The sequence below is a fragment of the Ictalurus furcatus genome, chromosome 20 (assembly GCF_023375685.1).
Source record: "Ictalurus furcatus strain D&B chromosome 20, Billie_1.0, whole genome shotgun sequence".
In the NCBI taxonomy this organism is placed as follows: Eukaryota; Metazoa; Chordata; class Actinopteri; order Siluriformes; family Ictaluridae; genus Ictalurus; species Ictalurus furcatus.
The window spans coordinates 12778476-12799991 of record NC_071274.1 but is presented as its reverse complement, the minus strand read 5'-3'; the positions used below and the strand labels follow the sequence as shown (position 1 = coordinate 12799991).

Here is a 21516-nt window from a genome sequence, read left to right as displayed (position 1 = left end):
CAGCAAATTTACACTGTTACACAAGCTGTACACTCACTACTTTACATTGTAGCAAAGTGTCAATTCTTCAGTGTTGTCACATGAAAATATATAATCAAATATTTACAAAAATGTGAGGGGTGTACTCACTTTTGTGAGATACTGTATGTCTTGTGTACATGTGTGTTGAAGCTGTATGTAAAGATACACTACGTAGCCAAAAGTATGTGGATACCTAACCAGCCACAAGAGCCTATGAGAAGTCAGGCACTGATGTCAGGTGAGGAGGCCCAGTGTGCAATCGGCATTTCAATTCATTCCAAAGGTGTTCAGTGGGGTTGAGGTCAGTGCTCTGTGCAGGTCAGTCAAGTTTTTACACATCAGCCTTGGCAAACCATGTCCTTATGGACCTCATTTTGTGCAGAGGGGAATTGTGGTAGAACAAGTTTGGGCACCTTAGTTCCAGTGAAGGAAAATCTTAATGCTAGAGCACAAAAGACATGCAACTCCTACACAATTGTGTGCTTCCAACTTTGTGGCAACAGTAGGGGAAGCCCCACATGGTAAGGTGTCCACAAACGTTTGGCCATACAGTGAATCTGTTATAATGTCTTACAGGTTTGGCTCGACCTTCTTCGTCATCCACGTGTGGATGGGCTGCATTTCCATTGCTCTCGCTGGATGAGGCCACGCTCACCAGATGATCGTTACTGCCTAGGCTTCCATAGCCGCTCGAGCCGTTATTATGTATTGGCTATACACACATACACAGAGGGGGAGAGAGAGAGAGAGAGAGAGAGAGAGAGAGGTGAGTGTGGGTGCTTCTTGTTTACCTCACAGGTCAAAGGTGCATAACAGACCCATAAACAATACAATCCATGGCGCATAATGGTTTTAAGGCTCACTATTATAACATTCTAGGTCAGCAACTGCAGTCTTAAAATCTATTTTTTATCTATATATAACTTGTATGCTGTCATAATTTGTACTTCCCTTTTCCTTCCCCACAACACTATATTTCAAAATTTGGTACTCTGTGTAATGGGGTTTGACATGTTGGCCCTAGTCTCTATCTTTATGATGCATGCGTTTTCGTCCTTCTTACTCCACAATATGACTGCCAGAATTTATTTAGTAGGTCAAAGAAACATAATTACCCTGGGCAATAACCTATTTAAAACATTTGAATTCCCTAGGCACAAAATCATTGTCTCACTTTCTCTTTCAGTACTAACTGACCTGAAGCAGTAGCCGATGAATCTGTTCTGTGATATCCTGGATATCCGAGTCCATTGTTTTACCCTCAGCTGTGGCTGGAGCTGCAAAGACGTCCTCATTTACGGGACCCCTGGAAAATTCCAAACCAGTCAAACTCACTATTACTTTCATAGTGCACCTGGCTGAGGAAATGAGTTTAATGAACATGTACTACATTCAGCTGAGGGATATAGCTCAGTGCAAGCAAGAGAATAACACAGTGACTACAATTTATTTCATATGAATTATAATATTACACCTATGTTTCAACCACTTTAGAAACTATAGGACAGGAGTCATCAACTGATCTGACAAAATGCCTCTGCTTTTTAGTACTCATTCCTTCTCATTTATATGATCACTCCCTGTAGTTTTTTGTCAAATTTGGCCAGTACTCATGTTTTTTTCTCTGTGGTCCTACCCTAATGATATCACCTACGCACGCGCGCGCACACCCAGACCCACACACACAGATACGTAATTATATATTTCAGTAGATCTTTTCTACAAAAGTATAATGTAACTGGAAAAATTTAATGGATGGTTGGAGCTGCCATTTGATGATCCCAGATACAGACAATACATTTACTGCAGGTATTAAAGGGGCCAATTTCATTTAGCTCTGTCTTTCCCCCCTTTCCATTTAACTATGTTAGTAAACCAGCGAAACAGACACGGTTAAAGGCCAAATACATTCAACTGAGGCAAAGATCCAAAACAAACACTGGTTAGTTTTAGTACACAAAGCATAACCCATACTCACATGCGGACTTTGTGTCGTGCAATGACAAAGGACACTTTACGGCTCCAGGGGTTGACGAAGCTGGACCAGCTGGTGTCTAAGGTGATGTACTCTCCATTTCGAGCACAGAAACGAATGGATGAGTGGTCAAACGGCTGACCAGCATACTGCAAGACTATGTAAAAATTATTGATTGACTGTGTTGAAAATGACATACTACATCCTTATGTAATGTACATATTTGCTCTATAGCCATACTGTAAAGTTAAAATACATCACGGTGTCTTACAGTAGAGTATAGTGTGCTGATTATAATATATTATGCTTCTAAAAGCATAAACAGATATTTGAACCTAAAGTACTATCAGGACAGGATAAGATTCAATGTATACATTACAGAAACAGGAGTGTTTTTATGATGTTTGCATGCATACAATGTCCACCTCATATCTTTAATACAAACTAATTATGTTTACCTCAATTGTAACTGCTCGTTGCAGGGCTCGTGGACGTGTAACATGTATATAAGGCTCAATAACTCAAGTTAACTCAATAACTTAATTAAAAACCACGGAAGCGTTGCTTCTCTGACATTTCCTTTAAAACAGCATTTATATATTATTGTTCTATTTTAACCTCAGCCAATACTTGTTTTTGATTTGGTTTTAGCCAGAGATGATCGGAACAAGTTGGGATTTAAAGGATTATCTCTACACTGAAAAAATAATACAATGTTGTGTTTTATTATTGCTTTTTTGATACAATGCAAATTTGATCATACTGGATATGTGCACTTGGGTCCAAAAGTCTGAGACCACACAAAAAATTGGGCATATGGTATTTTTCAAACAAGCAAAAAAGTTTAAAAACAAAGGATGAAAATGTTCAGTATTTAGAACATTCAATACTCAAGATTCAGCACTATTTCTAGGTCACTATTTAAATTTTAATTTGTGATACTGCCCATACTAATGTCTTACAAAAGGTCAGATTTTCTTTACAAGATTTTCAAACTTGTGGAGTCCATGCCAGCTCAAGTGCATGCTGTCAATAAATCAAAAGGAAGACATAATAGATACTAAGAAATTCGGAAATTCATGTAAATATTTATTTTACTCATTTCTATTACTTTTCACTATTGCTGATAATATAGTTTGTAATGCAAAGAATAATGCAAAGAATGCAAAATAGAAGCATTTTAATCTTTTTAACCATTTCATGCTAGAGGCCTCAGACTTTTACACACCACAGACACCACGTGGTGTTATTTCTACAGGCCCTTTAATTGCCGGTAAAAGAAGATGCAGTCTTTCCAGACTTAGGAATGTGCAGTCAGTAAAAATGACTGACAGGATGAATTTAGATAAAACTAAAATTTCATAGATATATTGGTAATTACATTACCCCACATATCCACATAAAAACTAATACAGTAGAATAGGGTTTAATCAGTACAAACAGATGGTGTGGCACTCACTCTTCCTGTGAATGCTGAGCATCAATGGCCTATCATTTGGGTGCAAGTGCAGGAGTAATGGTGTACCAATCAGGTCTTGTGGTAGATATCCAAGCAATGGGACAGCCCTGAGATGCAAACAAAAATATCAGTCACTCATTCACTCAAGTCGTTCTGTAAAGTCTCTGGCTTTTAAACATATGTGCAGCGTTTAAATACAAGTTATTCATGTGTTCTAACCAAGGGGAACTTCACTTTCCCAAGTGACTCATTACTTATAGATGATGAAGAGCTCTTTATGAAATCATAAGGTACTCGGTGGCCCTGTGGCTCAAATGTTTGGATCTTCTATAAGGAATTCATTTTATTTAAAGAGAAGACTCAAACTGAAGTAAATAATTTGAGAAATTCAAATGTGAAAAGAGAGAGAAAAAAGACTTTTGTGTTAGAAAGAAGAAAAAAAAACAAATCCTTACCTTTCATCGACATCCTGAAACACACAGCTTGGTGTGTGTGTGGTGGTGAAGATGCGTTTGTCCGTTGGGATCCTTGGAGCTGTGAAGTAAACATCTAGAGGTTAATACTATCAATACTGGAGAGTGACGCATTTCCATTTTTCACAGCCATTTGGCATAGAGGCTAGTCTTACTATTATATTCATGTACAAAACACCTAATAGGATCTGGCTTTTAATTAAAGGAAGTTTTCCTTACTTGCTCATGTTTATCCAGCAGCAGATTTTGCACTATGGGGCATTATGTGACAGTGCTGCTAAAGTTCTGAATCAATGTATAATGGTAAACCAATTATTTTCTTTTGATAATACAATAAAAAAAAGTCTTGTGTAGATGAAATTGGAAAAAAAAATAAAGAAGAAAAACAGGAAATCACAGAGTTAGTCATAGCCTATGTGAATTAAAATAAATGACTTGAAGGGAAAAATTGCCAGAGCTAAAGAAGATTGTTGTCTGCGGTCTGCGGTGTTATGTGTTTACTCTCCAAGATCACCTAGGCACAGTAAATATGTATTTTTTTCACTATTTTCATGACAAACCATTTTCTTTTCACCTCACCTTGTTCACATCTCATTCACATTTTCTGTAATTTGGCTCCAGAGTTTGCCCTTTTCAGATTCGGTAACAATATGAGTCAGAATAACTTTCACTTCTACCTCAGCAAAAGTCTTTTTATTTTTATTTTTTTTATTTACGCATCATTTAATCTATGTAAGTTTTGCCTGTTATGGAGTATTCTGGGCATCACCAAATGCAAGCTGTGCCACATATGCGCCTGGTAATTTACACGTGATTGGCATTTTGGCATTCATCAATATATACATTTAAGTGGCAAGAAAATTTCCAAATTTCCTAGCCTTTGTTTGGCTTGTGCAAATATTTGCACACAACTTTACTAAAATACTGATAAATGAGGCCTATTGTATATTAATAAATAAGAGCTATACCAGTACAAATGTGTGTATTATGTGTTACATCAGTTAATAATGCAGTTATTACTCATATGGCTCTTGGGAATAAACCCTGAAAATCTTAATGCAGGTCTCAATAAGTGAAATTAAGACCCAAAGCATTTTTTACTATCTTACATTATTAAAACCTAAATGTTTGTTGAGTGAAAATCTGTGCATGCCTAGTGACCTTCATAGCCGGAATGCACTCTTTCAGCCAGCAGAAGGCAGCAGAACTGGTCTTCAGTGTGCTCTGTGTCCTGCACCTTCATTAGATAGGGAGTCATACGGAATGGGTAGTACTGCAGGTCCCCCTCACAGTCCTTACCTCCACTGCAACACAAGAGGACAGGTTTAAACATTACAGACACACATAGGTGTATGCTTAACCTTGGTCCTATAAGGGATCTACCACACTGGCTTTAATTGCAGCCCTTATGGGAATTTCTGTTTATGGTTATAACATCAAGTATACACACACACACACACACACACACACACACACACACACACACACACAAAACCACCTGCCTAATATTGTGTAGATCCCCCTTGTGCCGCCAGAACTGCTCTGACCCGTCGAAGCACGTACTCCAAAAGACCTATCCTGGTGCTCCTCCCCAGGTAAGCGACGCACACGCACCCAGCCGTCCACATGATGTAAAAGAAAACTTGATTCATCAGACCAGACCACCTTCTTCCATTGCTCCACAGCCCAGTTCTGATGCCCATTGTAGCCACTTTCGGCGGTGGACAGGGGTCAGCATGGGCACACAATCCGGTCTGCCGCTACGCGGCCCAATATGCAGCAAGCTGTGATGCACTGTGTGTTCTGACACCTTTCTATCATAGCCAGCATGAACTTTTTCAGCAGTTTGTGCTACAGTAGCTCATCTGTGGCATCGGGCCAGACAGGCTAGCCATCGCTCCCCACACGCATCAATGAGCCTAGGGCGCCCATGACCCTGTCGCCGGTTCACCAGTTGTCCTTCCATGGACCACTTTTGGTAGGTACTAACCACTGCATACCGAGAACACACCACAAGACCTGCCATTTTGGAGATGCTTTGACCCAGTCGTCTAGCCATCACAATTTGGCCCTTGTCAAACTCGCTCAGAGCCTTACGCTTGCCCATTTTTCCTGCTTCCAACACATCAACTTCGAGAACTGACTGTTCATTTGCTGCCAAATATATCCAATCCCTTGACAGGTGTCACTGTAACAAGATAATCAGTGTTATTCACTTCACCTGCCAGTGGTAATGGCTGATTGGTGTATATATCTAAATATAAATAGATGTACATTTACATCCAATCTTTACAAATACATCCAGCCTCTAGTATCTTTAAGGCTGTCTACAAATCATACATGTTTTGCATTTCATTCTCTGCAAACTTGAGTGCATAATACAAGCAATAAGCCCTCTGCTCATCGTGATATTCTGGGTAATCAAGATGTGCTCACTGTAGATTAGCAGAGAGTTTGAAAACCATGTATCTTGATTTAAGACAAAAATGCACAAGACCACCCTCATCAATATCAGTTGACATGCTGTATTTCTCCCCCAACATTATAGAAACTGATGAGCTGGATCACTTGGAATGCAATAAATGGTGAAATCAGCTTCTCCTCCCTGTCTGTACAAAGTTGGTCATAAATTGCCACATCAAATACAGTGGTATCTCATTTGTCAGCAGGAAAAAGGAGTCAAAGTTGAACTTGACTATGCTAAAGTTGAACTTTGAACTTTGCTCGCAGTGTTAAAAACTGTAGAAAGTGAAGTGGTGTGCAATGTCTGATGTGAAATGACACTATTCTCTCCACAGCAAAATAATGGCAGAAATTACACTGATAATCATCGGTTTGCAGCAACAACGTAATTATGCATTTGTAAAGGACAGTGTGAGGGGGCATGTCTAATAGTGAGATGCAAAAACAAATGCTTAAAAGACATCTGACAGCAAGAGAAAGTGTAAAATGCATTACTGCATATAGTGTTCAGATGTATCCCAGTGGTCATGGAGCAATGTTTCACATACTTTCATTTACACTAGGCCTTTTATTTATTTATTTATTTATTTTACCTGCGGTACATGAGCATATTTCCTCTAGGGGACAGTGTGAAGTAACAGTTTCTCTGTACAACAATGGTATGTGGATTCTTATTTACCACAAATACTGCTTAACTAATTTTGTCACGCTGTGTAGGAAAGAGAACATGAATTGAATGAAGTAAAACATATGTGCTTGTGTATGAGGCACATACAGTGAGGCCCAACAGACACACACAGACATAAAGATGTATACACATAGGTATATATGTATACTCACCTGATGCGGCAGAAGAATGACTTTTCCTGCATGCAGTCAGAAGGTGAAGATTCTTTAAGAGGGAAAAAAATTATGAGATGTTTTTTTTACTACAAAGAGGTCATTCTGACTGCTGCTGTTTAAAACCAATTATACCACAGCACTGCTGAATTCTTGAATCTTATTGAAAAGAAGACGTTCATTCATTTTTGTTAAGAGCACAGCTCCCACAGTAGTGCCAGCTGTAATTCAAATCACATATTTCTATTAATGTGATTTTTTCAATATGTTATCATTTCTATAGTAACTCATTCATAGGGCCTTCTATGACAGATGCACCACACAATCTAAGGCTAATAAGAAAGATAAAAAATGTGTTGTTATTTAACAAAGAAAAACAGATCATTGTTGATTTGGTGTGGGTTTCTGTAAGGATTAATTAACATTTATGCAATAAGTCTTGAGTCTCATCCCTTTATAACATGCAGTAAGTTTTCTGCCACAAGAGAAATAAATAAATTCAGTTAAGAGGACTTTTTTTTTTTTTTTTTGCGCTTTCTGGTTTCTCAGTAACATGACAAGCTGTGTTTTTTTTTTTTGTCTTATTAACATCAAGAGAGAGAAAAACAGGGAGGCTGGTGAAAAAATGACTTTCTATAGCTGCTATAATGATACACTATAAAGGAATGTTCCACAACATTAAATGTAACTATAAACTGCTAAAAAGCATATATTAATAAATAAAAAAAATATTGTAATTGCTGGTAAATGCCTGTGGTATAAGACAATAAAACACTCTGTTGGACATGCTGTTTTCGGAAAATAGCCAACTTTGGAGTGGTAGTGGCATCATATCACTCCGTCATTGATTATTTTCCAATAACATGCAGTAGTCATGTTTCCAAGTTTTTAGTCATGGTCTATATTTTTTTGTTCATTAACCATTTCATGCATGAATTATGAAATTCTGATCAATGATTTTTTTTCTCTGTGTGTTGTTTACTCTTCTTTAGGCATAGAAACATAATTTTACCTTAATTTCACTAATTTTCTTATTCTTCATTTTACATATTTTCAAAAAGTTATTGACGTGTCCACTCCAGTGGACTGCATGCGTTCAAACGAAGAATTAGTGTCCACTCACAGTGGCTGTTATGCAGCTATTCTACTGAAATCCATGCAATAGTCAGAAAATAGCTTTTGAATAGCTGTCCACTATAGTGACCACTACACATGAAAGGCTTTGACCACATAATGACATCACACTTTTGGCTTCATAGTTCTAATAAATCTTTAAGTGAATTTTGTTAAATTGCCTACAATGCTATAAGGTTGATTAAAATAATCACAAGCTACACTGAAGTAATAGATCTCCAAAAGATCAGAGATTAGAATTGAGGTGGCAAATTTTATTTTAAGGGTCATATGAGTCACTATCTGTTCCCATGTGGCCTCCATCTGTTAAAATAAATTGCAAATAATTGTTTTAGACGCTTCAGACGGTTTCCTGGAAGACGGTGGTAATCTCTGTAAAAGAATTGCCTTCCTATTTTCAGTGAATCAAATTGCCCACACAAGTGCTATTCTAGGCCAGTGAAGAAACTCCTGCTCGAGACTTGAGCTTTTTAATCTTTGGCTATCCGCCTCCCTGTGTTCTAAAAATGACTCCATGGAACAGGAAGAGTTTGCTGTAGACTGAATCAGAAGAGAATGACGCACTCACTCTGGAAATCTCAATGAATTCATCAGCATTCATGTGGGCTAATGTGTTTTTTGAGGGTGTTGTTGGCAACCCTGGCAGCAGCATTGTACACTGTGGATAAAGCATGCATGTCATACCAGCTCCTGTACACATGCTCCAAGATGGCAGCCTATATGGTGTGGTGAAGCTGTAGAACACGCTGACGTCCTGTGGTGTTAAAAACTCCACAAACTTGGCATTCTTGAACACGTGCCGCTTACAGTTGAGAATGGATGCCGCCTGATCTGAGATGTATACAATCTTGCCCGTGATCAGAGATACTGCCACTGCAAAGATGTCCTACACACAGACGTTGTAAAGTATAATTAGTAGACAGTACATTTAACCATGTGAAAATCAAGAAAATAAATATTTTACACTGTAATCACACTTTAATATGGTTTTTAAAAAAAAGGTCATTTAACAACACAAGCTTAATGAGTGCCTTTAGAAATGTAGCAGGGAATAAACTGTTATAGCAGCGTCTGTGTTTCTATTTTCCTGCATTAGAACCACGCAATTTTCCGGTAACAATATTCTAGAAAAACAAAAAAGTCTACAACTAGTTCTATTATAAGCAATCTTGCGCATAAACTAACAGTCTGCCATAAGACAACTGAGCTATCTGATGACCAATTGTGGGTGGCCCTAACGTTGGATCCCACATCTTATCCATCCATCCATCCATCCATCCATCCATCTTCTATACCACTTACTCCTTTTCAGGGTCACAGGGAAACCTGGAGCCTATCCCAGGGAGCATCGGGCACAAGGCGGGGAACACCCTGGACAGGGTGCCAATCCATCGCAGGGCACACAAACACATACACACATTCACACACCCATTCATACACTATGGACACTTTGGACATGCCAATCAGCCTACCATGCATGTCTTTGGACGGGGGGGGGGGGGGGACCACAGTACCCGGAGGAAACCCCCACAACGCAGGGAGAACATGAAAACTCCACCGCGTGCCAATCCCACATCTTAATTATTGTTTAATTTTTAATTTAACATATAAACAACAGGGTGTAGGTTGTACATAACAAAATCAAAAGGCCTGAAAATATATTTCACTGAAAAAATGCTTTATTAACCCTAACAGTGTTTAAAGTGTTAGTGGGACTGAAGTGTCACTTAATACAATTAAAATATTGCACAACATGCTATATAACAGTTTAAACATGTTAAAAGGGTAAATGTGAGAAACTTACTGTATTTTTCAGTGTGTATTCTGACGTGATGCTGTCAATTTCTTCTATCATATATGAGGATACATCCAGGCCAGATGGCTGGCTGTCATTGATCATAAGCAACTGGTAGTACTCCTCATTAGCTGAAACAAAAGTCACAGCATTAATCAAAATTGGAAAACTTTAGATCAGTGTTTTTACTTAACTACTTGATAAAATCTTAACACATAACATATGACTTGCATATACGACTGTGTTAGAAGAGTGACTTACAAACACATTATAGGCTAAAATAATAGACAGCACAAAAGGTTTATAATATAATGGCAGGTCAAACGTCACGTTTAGGGAGGATTTAATACCAAAATTGAGCATCTTGCATGTAACTACAGTACAGATTTAAGTACAGTGTACGGTGTAAGGACAACTATTCAGACAGCTGTGTGAGAACTGCACACACAAGGTGGAGCATGCTGAAAACACAAGTGCGTCTCAGTTATGTGTGAATATGACCTTGAAGTTAAGCCCATTTTTGGTGTGTGATATCGGCTCGAGTGAGGAGCAGTATTATGTCCAGTGCCACCATTTAACAGTGTGTATAACCACATTATCACGCTGAAATCCATGTTTTGGTCTGTAAATACATGGAATGCCTTATCAGGCCAATATTAAACACATAGTCATGACAATATTTAATTAATTTATAATATGCTTTACAAAAAAAGAGCATCTTACGCTCCCCTCATCACTAGTTCACAGGACTATTGATTTAGCACTATCTTGGCAATATACTAAACTCTTATTTGCTGTTTATTTCAATACACAAAGTTGAAAGCACACAATTATATAGGATGTTTTTGTATGCTATAGCTTTATAATTTCCCTTCACTGGAACAGTGGGAAAGGTCCCAAACCTTTGCAAGTGCTCCTGTAAAGCCTAACCAGATGAATGGAGGATATTACAACAGCACAGGGGGGACTAAATCTGGAACAGGATGTTAAAAATCACACATGGGTGTGATGGTCAGGTGTCCACAAGCACAATTTCTGGCCATATAGTGCATATTAGACTTTATTATTTTTATATTTTTAAAAAAAATTGTTTTAAATTGTCTCTTGTTTTTATGTTACATCTTATTACATTTGACAGCAAAGGAAAAAAAAGCTCTATTTCTTTCTTCAGTCTGCATTATCTATACCTGATTTTATTTTTTAGCTTTAAAGGCAAGTACTTGTGTTTTAAGGCTTGGTGCTATTGACAAACTCAGTCTCAGACACTTCTACTCAGACACTTCTGAAGTATACGCACGTGATTTGCACAACCGAGTGGGGAGCCCAGAAACCGACATAAGCATTTCTGAATATTCATCATTTTCACCACATAAATATTGATGACCTAAGTCATCGGCCCAATGAGAATAGAAGAGTCTCCAAACTAATTTTCTCAAAATGTTAACCAGGAAAAACTGGCCTTGCAAAGCCCAAAATGAAGAACAATATAATATGAAAAGTATTTTACAAGTACAAAATAATAAAATTTTTCACTTTGTATGTCCGGAGTTTATTAAACTGAAGAGTTCTGCTCACCTTCAACCTGTTTGACACATCGAAGGGCATACTTCAGGGTGTTCAGAGTGGTGGATTTACTGCCCTTGTTCCTTTTATCTGCTGGCAAATGGAGCCTCAGCTCTTTGAGGGTTTTTATCAGTTCCTTCTGTGTTTTTGCCTTAGCAGACTCTTCACTACTGCAAATGTACAAAACACACAAAAATCACATCACATGGTAGGAGGAGATTTTATCATCAACAGGCAATTGTTTCCTCGCAGGTGTACATACATGTATTAATGTATTAATCCCAGACTGCAAGTGCTGGTATGTACTGCAATTAAGAACAAGAGCTGGGTGTGTTTACAAACCTGCATCCGCTAGTAGAAGGGTTGTCCTGTTCAGAACTTGCACTGAGTAGACTAAAGGCATTGGAGCTGCTGGGAGGTGAGGGACTGTGAGAGTTGGAGCTGGAGGAATAATAGATATAAACTTTAAGCAATGAAAACACCATTCTGAATATGAACCATTCATACAGCTTTAGAAAAGTTAAAACAGCCATAATTGTTTGTTACTAAGCTGAAACAAACCATTTCTAATGACAACTAATGGCCAACTAAGGGTTGGAAAAAGACACGTCATGGCCGTAGTTCATTAGATACAAGATTTTTTTTTTTTAAACATAAAAGCTTTTTAGTAGGTTTTCAACAGCTGTGCAGTTGTTTTTTTTTTTTTTTTATCTTAAAAATGTGTGGCGCCCTGGTATTCACCCCCCACAAAAGCTGCAGGAAGATGCGGCACCATGGAGAGCACCAAAACAGAACTTTTGGAGATTATTGCATTGCAGGCGAGGAAACCATAAACCAGGGGTTGTCAACTGGCAGACCGCAGTCTGATGAAGATGCAACAAAGTATTTAAAAATTTAGTTGATGATTAAAAAACAGGAGCCCCTGGGCATGTTTCTTATGGCACTGTCCAGTGGAGTAGCCTAAGGTAGGATGAATTTTTTTGTAAGATTTCTCACCATATGACAGATTAATGGCCTCAGCCCTGAGCAGAAGTACTAAAAAGTATTAATAAGTGTTCAGCATCCCAGTAACATGCAGAAACCTCAATTTTTCCTCAGTTTCCTTGTTGAGTTACATCAACTACCAATCTACCAATTTACTTAAAACTCACTCCAGCCTCATTTCTTGCTACCTGGTTTCCCCAGGTGCAGCTGTCTTCTGAGAGCATCTAGGTGTTTTCACAGTAATGGCTTTTGTTAAAATAACAGAGCTGTGTCCAACACAGAGCTAGAACTGGTGGTTTCCTGCTTCACCAAAACTGCTAAGCAATCAGAAATACAACTCAAGCATGTGCTACAATTACGGGGCAGTAACAAGTAAATAACCCACTTCATAGATGAGATGGAGGTCATGATGACCAGTTAGCACCCTTGACATATCCTGTATTTCCTCCTTATTTCTTAAGTACAAGGGTTAACCTGTGGCTTTAGGTGTTGTTCAAGGACCCCTATAGACACATAGCCCAAACTCAGTGAGCTGTTCTTTTTGTTTGTAAAAATGTAGGACACCTCCTTAAGCATAAATCATGTACAAGTCCTTATTGCCATTATCTATTATGTCATTCAGAAATCTGTTAACCATGGAAATACTGTTACGGCCCAGTCTAGGTTGGGCCGCACAGAGTAACCAGCTCGGGATTCAACTGGATTGATCTTTAAATAAGGGAAGGTAGGAATAACAACACAAACAAAGTTGGGTGAAAAAGGTTGTGGTATATTGTAACAGACAATTATCTACATACAACTGTACAAATGAACCAAAACAGGCGTATCTTCAGGGTGGGCCAAGGCCAAAATAATAAACAAAAGAATTCTATTGTTTAAGTAGTTAGCTTACCTAAAAGGAAAAGGAAGAAAAATACAGGGTTTCTTCCCTAACTACCTAAGCAAAGAAACAGAGACAAAAGGAACCCTCTCCCAAAAGAAATGGCAGCCACACCCCTACTGCCAGTGAACCAAGTGAACATATATACACAAGTGAAGAGAATGCACAATAACAATATAGGGTCAACCAAACTCGAATAAAAAAAAAAAAAAACAGGCAAAAGTCAAAACCAGAACAGCAGTCAGAACATAGAATTTGATAGCCACAAGGGCAAGCACACAAACCAACCAATCTCCTAACAACGTGAAACCACCTCCAACATCCCACACATCTTCCTCTTTAAAAATGGCCACCAATCAGTGAGGTCATCCTGGAGGCGGGAGCCAGGCAGGCTTGGGCAGGCTGGAAAGTCTGGGAGGGAGTTCGGACCTGCACACAAAATGTCACAGCACACAAAAACTTCCCGTCCCAAGATAGCGGGTTGTAACAATACACATACCATACATACAGAACACCGGGTTCATACATTGTGACCTGGTTAGTTTATACACAGTCGTCTCTGAAAGTATTGGAACAGTAAGGCCAAATCTTCTGTTTTTGTTATACACTGAATGCAAGCCCAAGCCATGACACTACCTCCACCATTCTTGATAGACAAGCTATGTTTTGAATCATGAGCATTTGGCCTTTCCATCACTTTGGTAAAGGTTAATCTCGGTTCCAGAATTTTTGTGGCTCATCTCTGTATTTCTTGGCAAATTCCAATCTGGCTTTCCGATTCTTACTGCTGATTAGTGCTTTGCATCATGTGGTATTGCCTCTATATTTCTGCTCTCAAAGTCTTCTTTGAACAGTGGGGATTGTGATACCTTAAACTCTACCATGTAGAGGTTGTTGCTGATGTCACTGACTGTTGTTTTCTTGCTTTTTCTTTACAGCTGTCTTCACAGTAATGTTTTTCATAAACTACTGTTGTTCTCCTTGGCCGACTTGTTTGTTGTTGGGTTGTTAGTACACCAGTGGTTTCTTTCATTTTCAGGATATGACAAATGGATATGTTGTACTGGCTATGCCCAATGCTTGTGCAATGGCTCTGATCGAATTTCACTCAGCTTCAAAATGACATGCTTTCCTCCTATAGACAGCTCTCTGGTCTTCATGTTGGTTTATCCTTTTTACCAACAAATGCAATCTTCAGAGGTGAAACCCAGGGCTCAAACCAAGAGTAGACAGTCAGAGCTATTAATTGTTGTTAATAGCAGTCACATGTTCCAATATTTTTGATCATTTGACTAATGGGTGTATTCAAATAAAAGGTGCCATTTTGTTTAACACATCTAGGAGTAAATATCAGGAAATGAAAGCTGAAATTCAGATCTACTGTCTCATAGTAATCATATAAAAATAACAATAACAATAATTGGCCTTGCCATTCGTTCCAATACTTTTGGAGAGGACTGAATTTCCAAATCTCTCTCTCTGTATGTGTGTGGGTTGGTCACAGCTTTTTCAGCTTTCTATCAGCTTAGTGCAGTAAGTACTAAGAGTAACCGTCCAGGTGTAGGTGACATTGAGGCTCCTCAAGGATAAATCAATAGAGATTAAAGAATGTATAAATATGCATGTATTCAGGCCACTGCTTTGTCCTGTGAGCTTAAGACTGTAAGTACTAAATAGAGCACCTGTCCAGGTGCAGTTGACATTAAGGCTCTTCAAAGATTAAACAGAGTGTTTATAAATAGCTTGGAATAGAATGCATGTTCACAAATAGGATATCCAAGCAGATGAGCTAAATACACTGACAGAAAATAGAAAGGCAACAGGAAAGCGTAAAGTCAAATGTTGTACATGGTTAAATGTAGAACTCTTATGCAGAACCATACAACAGGTTTTCCCTGTCAGATAGGAATTTTAGAACTATCTTAACTATCCAATAAATTTCTTTTTTTTTTTAAATAAAGATTTTAAACCAAAACAGTTAGACTTAGTCCATGGTTATATCCATAGAATTCTGTAATTTGTGCATGTTATGTTGCTTAGCAATCAAAGCTTTCTACATAGTCTAGTTAGAATAGTTTTATATTTGATCATTCTGGTAGTCCTACAAACGGTGACAACACCCGAGGCAAGTTTAATGATAAATTTGACGTTTTCCCGATCATGTCATACCTTGACGTGAGCTAAAATTACTGAAAGAACTATGAGTTTCACTTTGTAGTGTATTTTTGTAGGTTTGATAGGTTTTGAAAGTAATGTGAAAGTAAAGAAATTAGTAATATGATTACTTTTTACATGCAGTAATCAGTAATGTAATCAGATTTCAATTTTAAAGTAGAAATTAGTAATCTGTAGTGGATTAAATTTTTTTGAGTGACTTACCCAACACTGCTAGCAATACAGCTTGGACAATTATATCACATGGTATATACAAACCAAAAATGTCATTAGTCAGTTGAGAATAAGTCTGTATCTTGCAGGCTACACAGATGCTGAAATTCAATGATACATTCTTTAATGGTGCTGCACAACACAGCACTAACAGTGACTCTGAATGCACAAGCTCAAAGCTGTTGCCTCAGCAAGAACACAAATCTGGTCAAAGCCTAGTTTGTGTCAAATCAAATCATTTAAATGATCAGGTTGCTGAAATGTGTTTATTGTCCAGAGACTCTTTACTTCCTCCTGGCAACTTACAAAGATGTCCACTCAAGTACTGAGTGATCAATTTCAAGATGTTTGCCCTCATTATCTTCGTTTTACTGAGCAATGTACTGTTAAAATGGAAATCTTTTTTGTGATGTAAAAAATGAAACCAAGATAAATCATGCCAGCTCTTTTTCCACATTTAATGTGATATAGCAACCAATAAAATTCAAGTGAAAACAAAGAACATTTTAAGAAGAAAAAAATTTACAATAACCTAGTTGCAGTACGCGACACCTTTAACTAATGCTCTCTTAAAGAATCTTTTGATGGTAACACTGAACTCTGAAGTCTTTTTTTAGGATTCTACCAACTTTGCACATCTTCAGTTGGCAATTTTATTCCATTCTTCCTACTCCAGAGCTATCGATTTGCAAGGAGATCTTCTGTGCACAACCTCTTTTCAAGTTATTCAACAGGTTTTTGATTATCGTGCTCGAAGGTGATATTTTTTAAATGCCTAAAGGTTTTGTGCCAAAATAGAATGATATGGGGAGCTATCCATGATGCCCTCTGTCTTGAATAGAGCCCCAGTCCCTGCTGAAGAAAAGCAGCCTCATAACATGATGCTGCAGCCACTGTGCTTTACCATGGGTATGGTGTTCTTTGGGTGATAAGCTGTCTTGTTTTTGCAACAAAATGTCCATCCATCTTCTATACTGCTTATCCTTTTCAGGGTCACGGGGAAACCTGGAGTCTATCCCAGGAAGCATCGGGCACAAGGTGGGGTACACCCTGGACAGTCTGCATGTCTTTTGGGGGAGGAAACCGGAGTACCTGGAGGAAACCCCCGCAACACGGGGAGAACATGCAAACTCCGCACACACAGGACCACGGTGGGAATCGAACCCCCGACCCTGGTGGTGTGAGGTGAACGTACTAACCACTAAGCCACCATGGATAAGCACCATGGATTGGATGTACATACTCCATAGAATGGAGAATAAGTAATATCAAAAATTGACTATAAAATATGGCCAACACAAGAAAATAAGGCAAAGAAAATGAAAGACTAACACAGACGACAGAAAAGTAGAAAAGGGAATCAAAAAATAAAAAAAGGACAGAAAGCTTGAGGTAAAAACACAGAGAAATTGGGCCATGAATGACTTACACCAATCTCATGCAGACACACAAACCACACGTTGTCATGGAAATACCTCTCCAAGTGCGTGGTAAAAGAACGTTTTCTGTCTGACACAGAAAAGCAACAAATCATGAGGATTTAAAGGTGATCATGATCTGTTTTTTTTATCATTAGACACAAATTAGCTTCCTCTGTCCTTTTGCAAATATCCTGATCAGTCCTGACATACTTAACTGAACCAATAAATAGAGATAGCCATGATTAGCAATGCTGCATCTGCCTCGTCAGAATTTTTATTCATCAGAAAACACCACTTGAAGGCTGCAAAACTGCTTGTACTCCTTTCTCATATCCGGTTCCTTAACTTGAGAGCCCTTAAAGAGAAAGAGTACTCTAGAGAAGAATTCATTTTAAGACTGTGATTGGTGACAAGCTCTTTTAGATTTTAGCTTACCAAGACTCCTTTCACACCTTTTCGGTACCCAAGGAGACTCTACAGATACATCATATAAAAGCTCATAATAAAACTGTAGCTGGTCAGGGTCTCAATAGAACGAATATGGACTGAGAGAAATAAGAGAAACTGCAACTGTTGCTGACAGTTTTTCTGAAAAAAAAAAAAAAGTGCTGTGTATGAGTGTATTCGGAGTGTACTTTAAGTGCTGTGGTAGATGGCTATCTGTTTAGAGAATTCCACCACGCTGTAGTTCCTTTATTGCTCATATGAATGAACTGGAATGACTGAACGTATGATTAGACAGTGTATGTGTTTCTTTTATATATAAAATAAAATAAAAATTAGAGAATGGAATCTGCTAGTACTCAAATATGAAAAATGCATGCAAATATGTTTTGTATAGCATATGCTAGCATCCTCGTCTGGCTGTTAGTGTGTGTCTTGCTTTCATATTTGTAAAACAAAACTGGTTTATTCCTCTGAATAACTTTTGAGGAAAAAAAGGAAGAACAGGACAGGCTGTGCTGTTGTATGAAAATAATCCATGCCATAAAAGAAATAAGTTATACCAACATAAAATGTATTATTTTCATATAACAGTATGACATGAAGTGCATGATGCTGCTTATACCATATTGATTTGCCAGCAATTACAATTGACATTTTATTAATAAATGACACAGCTTGCTTTTGAACCATTTATAGTTGTATGTTATAGAACTTCTGCGAGACAAGATAGTTCCTGTTATTACTTATTAATTATTGCTGCTATAAACACTAATGTTACACCAGTTGGTCACTCCCTCCCTAGCTTCTCTTTTATTCGCTATGTTGACGTTAACAAGATTTTAAAAAAATATGCAGTCAGATTAAAATGATGGAACTGGAAAAAATAAACTCCTCTGTCCTGAAAACTCTCCGATGTCAGACAACGTCACCATATCAATGATTATATATTCTTTGTTAAATAATACTTTTTTTGTAATTTGTTTATTATTATTATTATTATTATTATTATTATTATTATGTGGAGAGTCCACCATACAAGTTCATCTGTTCTGTTTCTCATCAACCCCTCACACTACTGCAAATTTGGTTCCCAACTATTGAAAAACATGTTGATCTGCCTATCAGGTTACAATCTTGCCAGATGGTTTGTGGGTCTTTTCTAATTAAAGATTAAAATAATACATATGAGAATGACTGCACTGTGATTAGCTTGCCATTTGTTGTTTGGCTACCAGGGTGTGTAGTGAAACAAAACTAGCTTTACTGCAATGTCTGTTTTTACCACAGTATGACAACAGATTTCTTGAAAAACTGTTGCTCATCTGTCTGAAGATACTTTCCAACATGCACATTTCTTATGCTAAAACAGAAAGACCAAACTAGATGCCCTCAGTGAAGCAGAGGTGTTTCTAAATCTGTAAGATTTCCATTACTTGTAGACAAAGGCTTAAAATTGCATCATTGTGTCATTGGTCTGCACTTCAGTCAACAAATCAATACCAGGTCATGTCAGCATGCTGTGTGACTAAGCTACTTTAACCCAATTTAACAACTGTTATCAGGGTAAATTTGATTAAACTGGTTTAATTGTTACTAATGTGCACAGCAGCACAAGTAGAAACTTCAAGTATCTAAAAAAAATAAAATTACCTGTCTATGGTCTAGTGTGCATGAGTGATTGAGAGGTTAAATCCTAGAACCACCAAGCTCCCACCACTGGGCGCTTAAGCAAGGCCCTTAACCTACTCTGCTCAAAAGAATGTACATGTCCTAAATAAATGCATCCAGTAAACAGTTCCAAGTTTGTCAATACTATAAATATAATGAAATGATTATCAGGCCTGACAACCCCAAAGAGAAATAATGTGTAATCCTGTCTTCTGAGCATGCAGAATATTTTCCATATACAGTCCTTTCACAAATTACTTTTCTAAGGTAGAAACCTCACTGCACGAATATACGGGCTTTGCAGTAACCACCAAATGTTGCTGCTCATCTGTTTTACCTGAAATTGAAACACTTGAAAAGGTTACCTGCATGCTAAATATAATTACATTGATGTTAAGTATATAGGGTACTGGTCTAATTTTCGTACATAAATTTCGTATACAAATCCTACATACATTGATGGACTTTATTTCACATTAAAAAACTCAGAACACTCTCCATTTACCCTGGCAGAAAGCGAGAGCACTGCGACAGTGCATTTTTTGAGCTGGAAAAATCAATTAATAATGTGAGATGGGATGAAGGAGGCGGGGCTTTCATAAGGTCAGTTAATATTGGAAATACCTGCACAACTGTTAGTCATACCAGATTAATATGTTGATGGGCTTTTAGTGATAACTCCTAGTATTGTAATCTGTAGCATGCAAAATGCTGGATTATCACTAGGCACAATTGTATTACTAGAAATAACATACTAGTGTCTTTGAATGTACTTTAATTGTCGAAAAAAAGGCACCCTGACTGCTACACATGTATACTGTTTAAGTATTTTTACCTTTTGAGCTTTTAATTCTTTCAAATAAAACCCCAATTCCAAAAAAGTTGGGATGCTGTGTAAAATCTAAATAAAAACAGAATGCAATGATTTGCAAATCTCACAAACCCATATGTTATTCACAATAGAACCATGTAATCAACCTATACCACACCATATGGAAAACAATATGTTGACACCCCTTCTAATTCAGCTAGTTCAGTTACATCCACCACCAATATGATCGCCATGGACACTGGCGGCAGAATGGGTCATCAGTGACAATTAACCTGGTACTGTCAAGCAAGTTCATCACATTTCTTTCAAACTGCTAAATCTGCACTGGACAACTGTAAGTAATGTTATTGTACAATGCATTTGTCTAGAAGCAACAACAGCTCTGCTGGAAAGCGGTAGGCCACACAAACTTTTAGATGGGACTGCCAAGCTTAATGATCTATCCTTGGTTGCAAGAGTCTAAAACGAGTTCCAAACTGCCTCTGTTAAAGTAGAGTCCACTAGTTTTGGAATGAAATGTTGACTATGCACATATGGAGGTGATGTTTGGGTGTCCACAAACTCTCCTGAATTTTGATACTGAATCTAGTGACCTTTAGGTAGAGTCCAACTTTGAAATCTTATACACTATTAAGTAGTTACCTCTTGTTGCTCCCTGATGATTCCAAAAGGGCTGAATCCTTGCTATTGCCATTGGAACTTCCGGTCGATTCATTCCCGTTCGATGAGTTTCCATGCGACTCATTGCCATGTGACTCATTTCCTTGCGATTCAGTCCCACTTCCACTGGAACCACTGCTCTTCATCTCCACATCCTCATGCAAGGAGTGTGCCATCTTGCGGTCACTGTGGGGTGAGGCAGAAGGGTCCTGACTGCTGCTGTCACTGCCGTCTGAGGCCAGTCCAAGCTCTCCTGCCTCTGCAAAACTGCTAATGCGATGAAGTGTTGCCATGGAACTGCAGCCAATGGCCTGGTCCTGGGCCTCCTGAGAGGAAAATAGATATGGTTTTGAGTTCGTGTCTTCAGACATGGAGATGGACTTCTGCATTTGTGCTGTGATTAAGAAAATTCCCCCATCTTCTCAATGGTGTTGAGACACAATATGGAATCAAATTGGGCCTGGGTATCCTTTGAGAGAAAACACAAAGAAGCATACAAGAAACATCAGTGAC

General features: G+C 38.1%; 1 protein-coding gene across 4 annotated transcripts in view; it reads right to left on the bottom strand.

Annotated features, from left to right (window-relative positions):
- Window positions 1–21516, bottom strand: part of per2 (period circadian clock 2) — a 62589-nt gene that overhangs the window by 18553 nt on the left and 22520 nt on the right. For all 4 annotated transcript variants that reach the window (XM_053650996.1, XM_053650995.1, XM_053650998.1 and 1 more), the window contains 12 exons: window positions 20986–21472; window positions 12066–12164; window positions 11736–11893; window positions 10170–10291; window positions 9050–9251; window positions 7232–7283; window positions 5090–5232; window positions 3911–3989; window positions 3456–3562; window positions 2000–2153; window positions 1219–1327; window positions 596–733 (listed from right to left, as the gene is read on the bottom strand). In XM_053650996.1, coding sequence (XP_053506971.1) covers window positions 596–733; window positions 1219–1327; window positions 2000–2153; window positions 3456–3562; window positions 3911–3989; window positions 5090–5232; window positions 7232–7283; window positions 9050–9251; window positions 10170–10291; window positions 11736–11893; window positions 12066–12164; window positions 20986–21392 — 1770 coding nt within the window. In that variant the 5' untranslated portion in view covers window positions 21393–21472. The remainder of the gene's footprint in view (window positions 1–595; window positions 734–1218; window positions 1328–1999; window positions 2154–3455; window positions 3563–3910; window positions 3990–5089; window positions 5233–7231; window positions 7284–9049; window positions 9252–10169; window positions 10292–11735; window positions 11894–12065; window positions 12165–20985; window positions 21473–21516) is intronic.